Source organism: Vipera ursinii, assembly GCF_947247035.1.
Source record: "Vipera ursinii genome assembly, chromosome: 8".
In the NCBI taxonomy this organism is placed as follows: domain Eukaryota; kingdom Metazoa; phylum Chordata; class Lepidosauria; order Squamata; family Viperidae; genus Vipera; species Vipera ursinii.
In genome coordinates, this window is record NC_139519.1 from 17,672,678 (window position 1) to 17,689,174 (window position 16,497).

The 16,497-nt window shown below is 41.2% G+C and overlaps 1 protein-coding gene across 1 annotated transcript in view; it reads left to right on the top strand.

The window, feature by feature from the left end:
* Positions 1-14,632, top strand: part of DCPS (decapping enzyme, scavenger) — a 37,872-nt gene extending 23,240 nt beyond the window's left edge. Inside the window, exons 3-6 of the mRNA XM_083368624.1 lie at positions 2,527-2,672; positions 6,735-6,848; positions 10,609-10,719; positions 13,045-14,632. Of these exons, the coding sequence (XP_083224750.1) occupies positions 2,527-2,672; positions 6,735-6,848; positions 10,609-10,719; positions 13,045-13,311 (638 nt within the window). The 3' untranslated portion in view covers positions 13,312-14,632. The remainder of the gene's footprint in view (positions 1-2,526; positions 2,673-6,734; positions 6,849-10,608; positions 10,720-13,044) is intronic.
* Positions 14,633-16,497: the final 1,865 nt, after the last annotated feature.

A 16,497-nucleotide genomic window follows, 5' to 3' on the forward strand; every position in this document is an offset into this window, starting at 1 on the left:
CATGTAATTACTACATCCATCATAGTGATTAGCTGTAGCCTTCCTTGTAGTGTCTTGGAAACTCAGACTGAGCTGAATCCACATTGGTATGCCATACTACAAGGTGATCTTTGTGGTTTTGTGCTTAGGGAATTGTCCAAACCCAGCCAATGTGTGTGTGTGTGTGTGTGTGTGTGTGTGTTTAAAAAAATACCCACGGCTTATATTTAGCGTATTTTATGAAGCAAGCCAGCTTTGGTTGGAAGTACAAACCATGGTGAACCATGCCTTGTGCGAGCACAATCGTAGTGTGTCAAGGAACAGCTTGACTCCCTTTACATCCCTTTCCCCCCCACCCCACCACACTCAGCAGACCTTTTCTCTTAGATGTGCAGTTGTGGTCTCAGTCGCCATCTGATTCTAATAGCATGCAGCTGTGGAAGTTAAGACATCCAACGATTGATGTAAGGATTGACTCGAGTAAGCCTGGTAGTTTGTGAGCTGGGAATATTAGCTGTGTTTCATTAAGCGCAAGGCAACCTTTCCGAAGTCCGTTGAATGGAAGAACAAGCTATTTTCACGGAGCGGGGGAGCAGAATCTGTGCAGGATTCTGAGCATTGCAGTTTTGTTGTCCTACGCTTTGAAGAAGGGCAGACTGCTAAAGTGTGAAAGCACTGCGGTGCGTTTGCCTCTTTTGGATCAACATGTTTACATACAAGAGCGCATCTTTGGTTTGTGGGAGGAAATGCCTCGTAAGTGAGGAACAACTTTAATTAACCAGCGCTGCTTAATCTCGTTCCATGCTTGACCTTAACTTAGGGGGGGGGAGAAAAGTGGGAGGAGGGGGAGAGAGGAGAGACATCTTGGGCATTGCCAAAACAAGAGTGGGAGCTTCTTAGCCATTTGTAAAGTAATAAAATTACAGCCAGAGCGGATCCATTTGGGAGTTCCTGGATAACGCAGGCAGATCTGTGCTTCTTTTCTTGACAGCAGAACTGAGTGAGTGTGCGTCCCGCTCCATCTGCGAAATGCATCAAAGGGTCAGCCACGAATTATCTTATTTTAACTTTGCTTTGCAACATGGCAACAATTTCCTCTTTCCTGGAGTTAGCAGAGTCCAGAGCCAGTCTGTTGCTATTGGTAATCTCTTCTGCCTTACGACAAGCAGTTTGCTTCGGCAATGCTGGTTTTGGGTCTCCCCCAAGCAAAGTTTATCACGGGGGGAACAGAGTCAGGGAGAAAGAAAACAAAAAGATGGAGGTTTTGTGAATCCAGCCCGGACACCTGCTGCCTATATCGATCTCTGGGGCCATCAGGGACTCTTATTTGGCATCCTCTGGAAAGATTTTATTTTATTTTATTTTATTTGTTTTCAAGCCCTGGCTCGTACTTCTTGAGAGCTGTGTTCTTGGAAGGCATTTTGGTAATTCCAGATCTTGTTCTGCTTTGTTAATTGCCCCTGGAAAAAATAATAAACAGTTAAATGTGGTAATGGGGTTGTTCCCTTCCCAACCCATATTTTTCTTAGGACCATTTTCAAACTTTTGTTTTGAATGGCTAGCATTCCATGGCCTCCGGGAGGGAGAAAACTTAATTTGGGATAAAAGTGTTTCTGCAGTCAGTTGCTGACTTTCCCACCTGCTTTTTCACCAGACCCATTACAGCCCCCATTGCTCCCACTGATGACTTCAGTGCCTGTATTTTTTCTTTCCTAATTACAGTTTAACATGTATGTGTATTTTTGTATACACACAAAGAAGGACGACACCCCCCCCAATCTCCTTTGCCGCCGCCAAATGCCTTGGACTTTCTATCACTTCTCTGCTGTGCTATTAAACCAAAGACTAAAGAATATAGGTAGTCCTTGACTTACAATCATTCGCTTAGTGACCGTTCAAAGTTACAACTGCATTGGGGGAAAAAACAACTTACCGTTTTTCACACTTATGACGGTAGCAGCCTCCCTCTGGTCACGTCAGAATTGGGGCGCTTGGCCACTGGCGTGTGTTTTATCATGATGGTTGCAGTGTCTTGGGGTCACGTGGTCTTCCCAGCTGGCTTCCAACAAGCAAAGCCAATGGGGAGGCCGGTTTCGCTTAACAACTGCAGGATTCACGGAACTGCAGGGATCCACTTAACAACTGTGGCAGAAAAGGTTGTAAAATAGAACATAATAACTCTCTGACTCAGCCACGGAAAGTTTGGGCTCCGTTGTGGCTGTAGGTCAAGGACAGCCTTTCCTGTGATTCCATCCGAAAGATTTTTTTTCTTTGTTTGTATAGCGGGGAGAAATATTGGGGATGTTTTTTTGTTTTTTGTTTTGCTTTTTGTGTGCTCATTGTGTGATCTGCGTAATTACTTGCTGAGTGCTTCTCGATGATGAAACCCGATGAGAAGAAGATTTAGGTGGCCTTCATTTAAAATGTCCAATGGCCCTTCTGTGAATAACCTCGTGAGCTTTTCCTGGAAATCCTCAAAAGACCAAGAAAACATCGGTTTGGACTCCCATTTTCCCTGATAAGAATGTTCTTTGCTTACAATTCCAGAGATAAAAACGACGGTGGTGTACCCAGCAACTGAAAAACATCTTCAGAAATACTTGTCTCGGTCAGTGTATCTCATCCAGGAGACGGGGGAAGATTATAAGAACATCACTCTGCCTTTTATCGAATCACAGAGTATCAGCATTCAGGTACGCACACCATTCCTTGTTTACAAATGTGCCATCAAAAAAGAAGGTGGCTTAGGTCCCAAGAGGTAATCCAGGTGTACCCCAAGGTCTTGGAGGATGCTGAAGGTTCTTCTCTAGTCGAAGTTGCTCCCAGAACTATCGGATCTGAACTGCAGAAATCCAGGAAACTGCGGAATAGTAGACAACGCTTTTCTGCATTTCTTTGCTAACTAATCAGCTAGCCGCCATGCAGATTTTGGTGGCCCAGTTCTGTTAGCTCTATCTGTATCTCAGGACAATTTCAAAAGCAATTGATTAGTAAGATAATTGGGTAACTGTTGTGCAGGAATCTGAACTGGAAACTGGAATTCCAACCCGGGAGGGAGGCGGCAAACGGTTTATTTTTGAAACAGAAAGGGAACTGCTGATCGCAACACATAGCCTTTTTCTTTCCCAATTTTTGTCTTTTCGGAACGGCTTTGCGATTCAGAGGAATAATTGTTCCTACCAAACAAGGTTTAGCAAATGGTTTGGCTTTTTTTCTTGTATTGTTGCCCTTGGATGTAATTTCATTCTGCTTCTTGCAGCATTCAATATGCAGGAGAGCTTGGCTTTTTTCCCAGGACATCACCTCGGCGGCCTCTCTTCTAGCTATGACATCACCGGCAGATATTGAATGAGAAATAGTTTGGCGACAGGCTTGTGTATTTATTTTGACAACATCAGGCTTGTTTTCCAGCCCAAAGACTAGTTTTCCTCCTTGGAACAGTCATGTATGAGTGGAGGCCCTCAAGCTGCCTGCCATAAAGCCATTCTAGAAGATGCATTGATTTGGAAATGCTTAATGCCACTTCAAGAGAAGAGTATTAAAATTATATTGGGGAGTAACATGATTATTCTTTTAAATTTCCTGTCAGTTAATTTTCGTCTTGATTCGGCCTATTCTCCTGGCACTTTACGTATTTTGTAAAGTGCGGCCCCTGGCACGCTACTCAACAACAGAAAGTTGAGGAAGTAACCGGGAAACAAAAGAGGAAGTAGAAAGTGCAAGGGGAAAGAGGAGTAACAAAGCTGAGTCTGAGCAGTAACACATGGTTACAGTGCAATATTACGGAAGCAGAAGTGTTTGGGTTAATTGAATTGCAGGTATGAAAAAAAAAATCAAAAAATCCAGGACTGTAATTCTGGAGTTTATTTGGAGGAGGACTAAGGACCTTAACAACAAAAAGAAGCTTTTTGTGTTTTATGGCAGGGGTCCCCAAACCCCCATCCGTGGACCGGTACCAGGCCGCAGCATGCCAGGAACTGGTCTGCACAAACAAGCAAAGCCCCGTCCGCTGGATGCAGGCAACACGCAAAACCACGCACCCTCCGGTCTGCGGAAAAACCTCTCTCCACGGAACCAGTCCCTGGTGCCCAAAAGGTTGGGGAGAGAGCTGGGATTTGTCCTCTAGAATGATCTACGGAGATGGGACTCGCCCTTCTTTTCCTAAGCTCTTGCCCCAAGTTTAATGTGGCTTCTTCGCTAGAGATGTATGAAGGGAATCTGTTTTGTTGCACCGATCTCCAATATACATCTTCAGCTACGGAGTAATTACATTTACAGTGTATGGGCAGGTGGTTATTACACAGGCTTCACATGGGAGCATTATAATGATCCCTTGGCCCTTTCTTCTCCTTGCAAGTTCTTTTGGTATCTTCTCTTTGGATTTTAAAAATGCATAACCATTTTGAGTTGTCTGGGGGGATAAATGAGATGATTCTTCTGGCTGATGGCTCAGAGCGAGGGAGATCAATGTTTTGGAAATGCCATCGGACTTTGACATTATGTTTAATTAATTAGATAACACTAGGACAAGAGGTTTCAATGAAGACCCTCGCATTTTAGGTGGCATGGTAATTGATGGGGACTCGATCTGTTTAGCAAGCACCAGGCAAAAATAACAATTTCTAACTAGTGTCACGTTGTGCCTGGCAATTGCTGCTGTATTTCCCTCACCTCCTGCTGACATTCTTTAACTTGAGCCCTGCAGGTTTCTTTCTTAGCCTATCTCAGAAGCACCCTACCACCATCTGCTTCTTCAGTCATACGATATTCAATTATCGGTTCCTGGATACCAAAAATCTAAGGCCTGTCACCTTCGCTTGGAAAGGAAATGAATTTTTCCTTTAAAAAAGGGATGCAGTTATTTATTACTGGGTAAAACAGTCTGCTTTCAAAAACCTGTACATACCCTGAGATTTGATTTATCTGCTCCCTTAGGCTGTAGGGTTAGAGTAAATAATTCTGTTTCCTTTAATCAATGTCTAAATTATAAATTGTGTCCCTTATCCGGGATGCAAAAATCCAGATTACCAGCAGAGGACAGTCAAGCGATAAAAAAAATGGCAGACATTTGGATTTTTGGAGCCTAAATAATGGTAGCTCTAGGCTTATTACATTAAAAAGCTTAAGTATGCGGTGTTTCCGGTTGGATTGTTTTGACTTTGTTTGAAACCATGATTAATGGTTTGTATATAACTGGAAATAAAGCAGATGAGAGGAGTAGAATAGAGAATAGAAAAGTGCCTTTTCTGTTGAATCACCATCTGAGGGGGGGGGGTTTCCCCCCAAGCTGCACTGAATTCTTTTTTTAGGCAATCCACTCCTTGAAAGAAAAAAAGACGTAGAATTCCATTTTCATTTGAAGCGTGAGAATTGGAAGAGAACGGCAAGGCTTTAGCAGAGGTTCACCGAGTGCAACCCTGTTTCGTATTTTTGCACCATCAAATGTGTCACTGTGATATGTTTGTAATTATTTACAGCTGCAAACGCCTGGACTTTTTCTTCCTTGTATCTGGCAGCCCAGTTTGCTTTGCGTGCTCCCGGACGTGCCTTGATTTCCTCTTTCAAAAATAAAAAAATTAAAATGAGACGAAATAAAACAAAATACTGCCTACAGCCAAGTTAAGAAAGGGCACAATGTGGTGCAAAAACACCTCAGTCTGCCAAGCACCAGCTCTTGCATTCCTCCTGAAAATCCTTCCGTCCTATCATAACTGTAAGTCATGAGATTTAACTTCTCGGTGTGTTCCACGTGGTCAGCCATACGCAAAAATATCTTGCGCGCCCTGGAGTTAAACAGCAAGACCTTATGATGGTTTCAAATGTTCAAGTGCAGCAGTTTCTGGGATACTAAATTTCTAAACTCTTCCTTCTTCCAAGTGCTGCCCCTGAGCGGGCCCAGATCGTGCTGAGCCTCAGTAGACGTCTTCCTTTTATTCTGATTTATTTATTTGACAATGCTCATAAGCCACTCCATTTGAAGTGGGCTTTATAAGGCTCAAGAGAGCCCTCTACTCTTTTTTTTTTTTAAAGGTGCCCCTAGATTCACCCTGGAATTCATTTGGGGCTTCCTGGCCTAACGTTTCCCCAGCGCGTTCTATGGCCTTGTTACACTGAATTCTGTATAGCCATTAGTTAAAAAAAAAAGATGTATCATTCTGTACATTATTTATTTCCCTTCTCCTTCTTCCCAAACTACATTAAAGCAGTTTTGCTTCACCGCAGTCAAGTTTCATGACAGATCCATTATACTTTTTATGTGGGAGGCTGCGCCAGCGTTCTTGGGAAGTGCTGCCATTTTATGCGTCTAAACATGGATTAAATCGAGTGTTTTGCTTTCAGAAGTGACAGAGTATGTTTGGAGAGGGGGGGAAAGAAAAGCCATTTCTTCAAATCATCTGGCTGGGAATGTGTTGGGAATGAAGATGAAAATAATTCTATTTCCCCTCTAAGATTGACCTCAGCCCGAAACACACAATATTTGATTGTTTTCAAGTCAATGAACTGTAGCTTGCCTTAGTTAGGAAACCATGTTGTTCTTTAGGGAATTCAAGTGACATTTTGTATTTCAGAACCCAAATTGAAATTTCTGTGAGCAAAGAACAAATTAAAAAATAACAGCCTGGGTTGGAGCTGTGCACTGGATGAAGTCAAATCTGATTTTAAGCAATTAATCTGTCGCTGGCTAGTGAGAGGGGGCAGCATATAAATTTAATATATAAATAAATAAATAAATAAATATGTTTTATCTTTTCTAGTGGGTATACAACATCCTGGAGAAGAAGGCTGAAGCTGATCGAATTGTCTATGAAAATCCAGATCCCATCAATGGCTTTGTTCTCGTTCCAGATTTTAAATGGAATCAAAAACAGGTCCGATTAAAAAAAATACTTAGGAGTTGCTATTTTGCGAGTAAGGTAGATTCTTAGAGAATTGGATTGCTCTTCCTGTTGCAACCAGACCTCAGAAAAGTTTCGGCCCTCTCACATCCTCTTTTGCTGCTTGACAAAATGAATCACGGTTGTATCAGTACCACTATTTCTTTAAACATGGTTTGTTGAAGGAGCCACAACTGGTTTAGAATAATGTGCAAAACCGAGTACTACTTTCTCTGCAAAACCCTCTGTGGAACCAAGATGTGTTGATGCACCTGAAGAGTTTCTGAAATGCTTCTAACATACAATGTAATGCCAGGCATGGCCCAGCACACAGCATTTTGACACTTCTGGATTAATACATGTAACTAACATGGAATAAAACTGGGGAGCTGTTAGCATGCCTTAAAACTATTTATCAGCCCTGCTTTTAAGCAGCCTATGGTGAAAACCAAGACAATGACTAAAATTAGAAGCTTGAAATTCTTAGCGTTCTGTAATGAATGCAAAGTTTCTTTTTTTTTTACTTATCTTGTACCAATCTCCCTTGGTGATTGGGTTTGTAAAAAACTTTTTTATTTGACCTTCAGGCTACACTTTTTAATTCCCTAAATATATAACTTGTTCCCCTAGCAACTGGTCCTTTGCTTTAAGATTTTATACAGAAGAACAGATGCCTTAAAAATCTTCACTATGTTCGGAAACACCAGCTAGGTTAAAGTAATTTATAAAAAGAATTCATTGTCACCAAGCTTTTTGCTTTACATTTCTTTGACAGTGAAGTTAACAAAGGCCATTAGCAGACTATATATTGGGACATCATAAACTTTTAGAATGCAACTTTTTGTTGTGTGTGGGGGAAAATCGATCTTTTTATGTTGATTCCTAAATACAGATAGTTTGGGATATCACGGCTATTTCCCTACACTTATTTATTCATTAAATTTATATACTGTCTATTTACCAAGAACTCTGAATATCCCATACGTGTGTTTATTGTTATAATATTGGGTTGTTTTTTTTTTAAACCTCCTTGTGTTGTGTTCACTCATTTGTGAACTCTGGCTAATAGCTTAATGGGTTGTGTTAACTGACTCATTTGTGACTTAGTCAAACATTGGTCAAACAGATTTATGTGTCACCTACTGAACTGAAAGATAGTTTTGAACTAACTAATTTTAATAAGTGTGCTTGTGAGTTTCGTATACGTGTCTTCTTTGGAAGGCATTTTCTGGTTTGTAAAGTCATGAAGTTTCAGCTCATCTACATTTCAAATATGCATCAACTTTAGGCCTTTTTATAGAGCTTCCTGTTCTGAACAGAACAGAAATTAAAAAAAAAAACATAGCTCGGCCATTTATAGATAAATGTTCCTTTTCAGAGTTTCCATTTTCAAGATCAGAGTTTGAAGTCAGTGCAGTGAAACTGCTTTATCTGTCTACCACATTGCATTAGGCATGCAAAAATTGCATGAAATAATTGGCCTTTTCCACCGTAATGCTTGTGACCTTACTATTAATTCTTTGTTTCAATGTTTTCTTGCTGGATCATACCAGCATAGTCTCTCCTTAGCTTCTGTTGGCAGAAGATAATGGATACTGCAAGGAGAATGAGGAGTAAACTCAAATGTTAAAAGTTAGGAGGGACCAAATCCTTACTCTAGCACAGCGTTTCCCAACCTTAGGAACTTGAAGATGCGTGGACTTCAACTCCCAGAATTCCCCAGCCAGCATAGCTGGCTGGGGAATTCTGGGAGTTGAAGTCCACGCATCTTCAAGTTCCTAAGGTTGGGAAACGCTGTTCTAGCAAACTGAACACAGTGGGGTTGTGTTGTCAATTACACACTAAAATCCACACAATGTTGCCACCCGGAATAATGATGTTTTCTGTTCTGGAACCAGTAAGGCAGTCTCTTTGTTCTCTCAATTTCCTGTATTGTGGTTAAAAAGTAACCATCTGTGGGGAAAAAAACAACCAGTTTAAATTTGGTGCATCCAGGTTACCAGGAAGATGAGGGAGTGTCATGATCTTGATAAACAACATCCTGCTTTAAAAATCTAGTCAAGTAAAGGAAGACTTAGACCAACCATTACGCCTTGCATTGTCTCTGGGGCTGGTGAAGTTACTATTTTTATGTGTGTTTCAGTAAGTTTTAATTAGCTTGGTTAGCTTCCTTGCGGACTCCACATTTGAGATATAATGCTGTGACCCCCTTCGGTATATCTGAAATTGAAATATTCTTGTAAAGTTTGGGTACATGCACATCTGTTTACATTCGTGACTGAATTTATTTCCAGCATTTCAACTTTATTCCTCACTTTAATTGTATTTTTATTGCTTCTTTATTCTTACACATATTACTTCTGGCAAGCTAGGATTCGCTTCTAGCTAGTAATTTTTACAGAAGGTTTATATAAACCTCAGCCTCGATGGGTTTAAAGCTCCGTAATCCAAAAGCTGGTCATCTGCTGGGTAAACTACTTCTGGATATGATCTAAAATGCTTTGAACTCTTTCAAAGTCCAGAATAGTCTTCGAGCTGTCTGGCCCAGACTGAGGGGTTTTAATTTTAATTGGGTTTTAGTTTTAAATTTCGGGGACTTGAATTAATTAATTGTTTTAACTGATTTTAATTTTTGTATGTTATGCTTTTCATTTTCCCTGTAAACCGCCCTGAGTCCTACGTAAATAGGGCAGTATATAAATTTAATAAAAATAAATAAAATAAATAAATTTAGATCCTGAATGCCCCAATATCAAAAGCCCAAATTGTGTGCTGCTTGTGGTTAGAGCCATTTTTGATTATTCAGGGCCTTCTCAGCAACGGGTCTGGTTTGGTAGATGTCATTTCCCCTTGAAGAGCAGCTGTGTCCCCTTCTTGGTCTTTGGTGAATACAGCTGTGGTGACTGGGAGCTTTATGCAAACTGTTGGTGTGGATTTTTGTTTTTGCTCTTTTGTCAATTATTTGAAATGTGTGATTATATATTATGGTTTTAAACCACTATAAGTTAGTCTGAGCCCACTTGAATGGTAATATGGTGGAATGAATCTATCTATCATCTATCTATCTATCTATCTATCTATCTATCTATCTATCTATCTATCTATCTATCTATCTCTATCCATATCTGTCTGTCTGTCTATCTATTTATCTGTCATCAATCTATCCATCTATCCATATCTATCTATCTGTCTGTCTACCTGCCTATATCTCTGTCTGTCTGTCTATCCATCCACATCTGTATATCTGTCTATCTATCTTATCCGTCTATCCGTCTATCCATATCAATTTATTTGTCTGTCTACCCATCTCTATCTATCTACCTACCTACAATTTTGGCCACTATGGTATCATCTATCTATCTGTCTGTCCATCCGTCCATTGATCTGTCCATCCATCCATCCATCCATCCATCCATCCATCCATCCATCCATCTAATACTAAGTTGGCTGATTGAAATTGCTCGTTCGCAGCCCTGGACAATCATCTCTGAAGTGATGAGATGTGTTGTGTTTTTGTGTTAAGTTTTTGTAATGATTCAGTATGTGGAACTTAACCCTGTGAGCATTACGCCAAGCTCTGTTTTGTCACGATCATCTCTTGAGAGATGTCCTGGGGGATGGACGGGGATGATGGAGAAGTGGCTATCTATGATGGATTGTAGTGAGGAGGTGGATCCCCAGGAGGAAGGGGATGCCAAACGTGAAAAGCATTTAATTGCTCCTCTGACCTCACCTGCCTCTTCTGTATTTACAGCTTGAGGATTTATACTTGATCGCCATCTGTCACCGCAGGGGAATCAAATCAGTAAGGGATCTGACGGCTGAGCATCTCCCTTTGCTGAGAAACATCTTGCAAGAAGGAGGGGTGAGTATCTCTTTCCCTTCATCCAGTTCTTGCCTCTTCTAATTCTAGGTTTTCTGATCACCCCAGATTCTTGTTGTGTTGGTGAAACTAAACAGCTCTCCCTTATGTACAATATTAGCATGTAATTAGAGAAACTCTGACCGTGGTTTTCAAGATAGCATTTTCCTTGCAGATATCCAAGTTTGTGAATTAACGAGAGCCTAATTCACCATTCATAATTCCATTGCAGGATCTTGTATTTTTGAGGAAAAAAATGAATGGGCAAAAAGGCCATCTTCTTTTATATTTGCCCACTATTGGTTTTATTATTATTATTTTTATTTCTAGAAAAAAATAACATATTTAGAACTTCCTAGCTCTATTTCTTGATCGGCAAGAGCATTCATATAGATCTGTAAAAACTAAGCAAAACACAGACTGCTTCAGATTTATTTTTAAATGTCAGTCTAACTTGGGAAATGTTTTTTTTAATCACAAAGACGTGATGAATATTAGCGATGTGCTAACAGGTGCTTTAGGCTGTTCTAAATCTTGCTTTCAAAATAGGTTCCTTTTTTCTTGGTTTTTTTAAAAAAATAAAAACTGTGAATCGTTTTACGACTCATACCCCTACATACACACAAGCAGTACAATAGCAAGTCAATTCTCTCCCTTTGGGTAGATACATGAGTTAGCTTTCTGCTGGCACCCAGTCCGGGTTAATGAAAGGGAAATTCCAGGGTGGGGTGGCAGATCCTATTTCTCTTTCCTTTCGCTGCTTATTCATTTCCGATGAAGTTCGGAGGAAACGGTTCATGTCAGCAACTGATGTGCCTCTTAAATAGATCAGCATGGCGAAGCTGCAGCTTGCAGGCGAGAAGGATGTATGTCCTCTTTGTAATTTATTGTGGCGATTTCGTGTTGAATTTATTCGGCTCGTTGCTTATGGGGGCACCTCGTGACTTTATAGCAACCCCTTTGTTGGAAGACTGTCTGAGCCTTTTTCCTCGGCTGCTCCCCCCGCCTCTCTTCCTTGTCTTCTGAGCACAATTATTTTTCCCTTGTGATGAATTTGTCCGATGCCAGGCCGAACTGGCAAAACGAAATGCGTCTCCTCGGGACCTGATGTTGAAGAGAGGTCTTTTTCAGAATAGGATGGCACCGTGCCCAACGAGCAAGGGCCCAAATGGAAAATCTGGGGGAAGCAGCTTCCAAGCCCATGGGCAGCTGCAGTTTTACTCCTGGTTGTTTAAGAGTCAGCTTGGCTGCAGTTAGGGGAGGGACGCAGGCTGAGGTGCACAGATCTGCTTTGCAAAAAAAAACGGTCCTGTTGCACGGTTACCTGCGATAGACCCTTCACTTCAAAACAAGTGCCCTAGTCACCACAGCAGGTTGCAAAAGCATTGTGTTGTGGTTTGGGGAGGAGATGTGAGAGCACACCACTTGGACTGCTTGAGGCCTAAGGGTTTCCAAAGCACTTAACCGCCTGTGTTTAATTTGATCGGCAGTCAGCAAATAAGCAAACCACAGAACAGGTGGGAGGAGCACATGACAACAATTTGGGTTCAAGTGCTAAGAAATGGAAGGAGAGCCGATGACATTTCTACACACACTGCTTGGACGTAGTTAGGAGTAGATCCAAGTCCTGAGAAACAAAAGAGAGCTATCAGTTCACAATGAGAAAGATTCTCTCTGACAACCAATGTCGGTGAGGAATTCGGGGCCAACACACCCAGAATGCACCAGGCTGGGAAAATTTATTGCAAGGGATTATCTTTTCTTAATGAGACCAATTTTGATCCTTATCTCAGGAGTTTCCCCCATCTAGGATGAGTGTTAGATATAGTGATGTGCTCAGGTGGCAGTTATTTTTTTTAAAAAAATAACCCTCTGCTTATCCTGACGATAGCTGTTGCATCAGGCCAAAGATTATCCAGTTTGAAATGCAGCTTCCAAAAGGAGACACAGGGACATAATTTCTCTCTCACTCATGTTCCTTCTCAAATAACAGCCACCCTACCTATAGCAGTTATTGTAGGTATTTAAAGCCACCCAGTTAGCTGTCAGTGGGGATAGCAGAAATAAATTCCACCATAGGTTTGCCTTCATGGAATGACCTGAGATTCCAGAGTTTAGAGAGCGAGAAGAAAAAAAAAATCTAAGTCCGTTTTCTCTGCGCCATGCCTCGTTCAGTACATTTTGTCATTGACCCTATGTTTTTGCCTTACAGGTAATACTCACTTAGCAGCCACAGTTAGGACCAGCAGCATGGTCATTAAGTGAAACAGCTGCTAAGTATTTGTCCGTTTTTAAGATGAACATTAACTTATTGTCCGTTTCTTGTAGGAGGCCATAGAAAAGCGCTTTGGCCTTGCAAAGACCCAAGTCAGGGTTTACTTGCATTACCAGCCATCCTATTTCCACTTGCATGTCCATTTCACTGCCCTGAGCTACGATGCGCCGGGGTGCTCGGTTGAGCGGGCCCTCTTGCTTTCCGATGTGATGTATCATCTGGAGCTGGACTCCCAGTATTATCAAAAGTGCCCCTTGACCTTTGCTGTCCGAGCAGATGAACCTCTGCTGAAGAAATTCCAGGAAGCTGGTAAAGTCTGAACATCTGAGGATGTCGAAGAAAGAGTGGACGGGAAAAAGAAAATACACATAAACAAGAAAGGGTGATACTTTTATATGGTCCGTAAGATATTTGGTTTTTTTTAAAAAAAAAGACTTAATTTGTATTTTTTTTCTATTGGAATTTTTTTTAAAAAAAATCAATAAATAGCTGTGTTCTTGAGTTCTAGATGTATCTTCCTTCCCCCTAGCGCCCGACTGTTTTTTTTGGGGGGGGGGTCGGTTCCCATTTACCCAAACCGGCATAAATGATGGCTACAGTTGGTAGAGCTTCAGAACCAACAGAATCGGGAAGGCTACAGGCATCACCTTCTTCTATGCGGACCGTGGATTTGACATTTCAGATGTTTCAGCAGATGGCAGGTTGTGCCCTTTAATAGATTTGGGAGTTCAACAGCTTTCAGCCCCACTAGCTTCCGTGATGGTGACGAATTGTGGACATTGTATTCACAAAAGGTACAGAAAACATCATGATGCGAGCAGTGTGCTTCATGCTTGTATTTCCTCCTGCTATACCTTACAATACTGTGTTCTATTTGTCATGTTTTAAAGCTGCAATACTTGACATTAACCTGGTTTCCCTTCCCTGGCCTGGTTGATCTCCAGATTATTTTGGACTCCAGTTGATCATCTGACTGCTGGCTACCAAGGCTGGCAAATGGGAAAAAAGAAGAAGCTCTAAATCAGTTATATCTCAACTTTAAGATATGTGGACTTCAACTCCCAGAATTCCCCAGCCAGCATTTTAGGTTGAGAAATCCTCTATACACAACCTGGAAGAAAGCCACATCTAAAACAGTAACATGCAAAAATGGATGGGGATGCTCTATAAACATCGTAAAGAGCCCAAATCAGTTCAGTCCATGAAAATTGACTCTCTTTTTTGTTGTTGTTGATTTTCCAGCTTGCATAATTCCTTCTTGTACTTTTAGGTTAATAGAATCTAGTCACTATATTAGCTTGTTTAACTTAGGGTTATGGCTGTGTGACTCTCCAGATGTTAAACTCCAATTTACATAGACTTGGCCAATAAAGGGAGATTGCAGCTGCAAGGCAACATTTTGAAGGCCACCCATCGTCTAGTCCTCTAAGTCCTTATGTGACTTGTTTGTTCCAATAAAGCTGACCATGTGTTTCCTATAAAGCAACTGCATTGTTTCTCAGCATTTTTTAAAATTCTAAAATCCACGTGTTTTAATTTTAATTGAACATTACATGACATCTTAGCAGCTCTGCTAATGCTAGGATGGCCCGGAGTGGCCTTTAAAAAGGGGGTTTTAAATGTAAGGATTGTAAAAGGAGGGATTTTTATAAGGAAAAAAAGGGTATTTCAATCCCTTTTGTGCTTCTGTAGGCTTCATCCCCACAGAACCTGTCCTTTCCGTTGCTGCGACACTCACCTGTTTTTGCAGAATGAATTCACCATTAGAATACAGAAGAATGTGGAATTCTAGGCCACTTTTATCACTGTTATTATTTCTGTCCAGGTATGATTTATCTCCCAAACTGCAAATATTTAGTGATTTAGATGCCTTGAATTTAGAAAAAAAGATGAGTTTTTTGCTAATACAGGTAGTGCTCAACTCACAACCACAAATGGGGCAAAAATTTCCCTTGCCAAACAAGGCAGTTTTAAGTCATGCCCAATTTTACGATCTTTTTTTTTTTGGCCACAATTGTTACGCTAATTGCTGTATTATGAAATGGATCGTGTGGTGCTTAAGCTAATTCAGATGCCCCCATTGACTTTCCTTGGCAGAAGCTGACTAGGCAGGTTGCAGATGGCAATCACATCATCCCGGGATGTTGCAACCATCATAAAATATATGCCAACTGCCAGACGCCCAAATTTTGAACTTGTAACCCGGGGGATGCTTTTTTCATTGCTGTTAACTTCCAGCAGTCACTAAACGAATCTTGCAAGCCAAAGGCTACCTGTATTTGTAGCTGAGAAGGGCTCAAACAAATAAATCTGCGAGTGTGATCTGTGTTTTAAGTATATGAAATTACAGCCCAAAACTTAACAAATTTACTGAGTTTTCATTCGGTTTCATTGAGAATTGGGCCAAGGTGAGGTAGGTAAGTTCTGCAACACTCATTTGCTAATTTTTTCCCCAACGTCTTCTATATTGATTTACTGTCACTTGCCAGAGAAAGAACCGGGTTGTAACAGGCCAAAGAGAAAACAGGGGAAGAAGATGGTAAGAACAGCAGTAACCATCCGACGCTTGGGTGTTAGCGAGAACATTGCTGAGTCAATCAAAGAGAGTTGTTCCCAGATTCGGTGCCATGAGACAGAACTTAAACAATTAAATGTCCTGATGAACAGGGAAGTAATTCCTAGACTGTATCGATATGACTCACAATTCTGGCAGAGGCTAATCCTGGGTGGGTTTGCACAGTTAACTGTCCAATTTGGGACAGATAGGTTGGCTGTTTCCCCATATTTAACAGAATAACAGAGTTGGAAGGGACCATGGAGGTCTTCTAGTCCAATCCCCTGCTCAGGCAGGAAACCTTACACCATTTCAGACAAATGGTTGGCTTCTTAAAAACTTCCAGTGTTGGAGCATTCACAACTTCTGGAGGCAAGTTGTTCCACTGGTTAATTGTTTGCACCGTTAGGAAATTTCTCCTTAGTTCTAGGTTGGTTCTCTCCTTGATCAGTTTCCATCCATTGCTTCTTGTCCTACCTTCAGGTGCTTCGGAGGATAGATTGACTCCCTCTTCTGTGTGGCAATCCCTTAAATATTGGAACATTGCTATCATGTCACCCCTAGTCCTTATTTCCATGGTGGAGCAGTGGGCTAATGCCTCCTTAAGTAACCCCAGCTGCCTGCAATTAGTGCAGGTTCGCGTCCCACCAGGCTCAAGGTTGACTCAGCCTTCCATCCTTCCGAGGTAGGTAAAATGAGGACCCAGATTGTTGGGGGCAATTAAGCTGACTTCGTAATAATGCCGCTTAGGGGGGTGTGTGAAAGCCCTAATAAGCAGGCATATACATAGAATGAAGGCTACTGCTAAGCTTGTAAGCCGCCCTGATTCTTCGGAGAAGGGCGGGATATAAATGGAATTAAAATAAAATAAAATAAACTAGACATATCCAGTTCCAGCAATCCTTTATATGTTCTAGTCTCCAGTCCCCTAATCATCTTCGTTGCTCTTTCC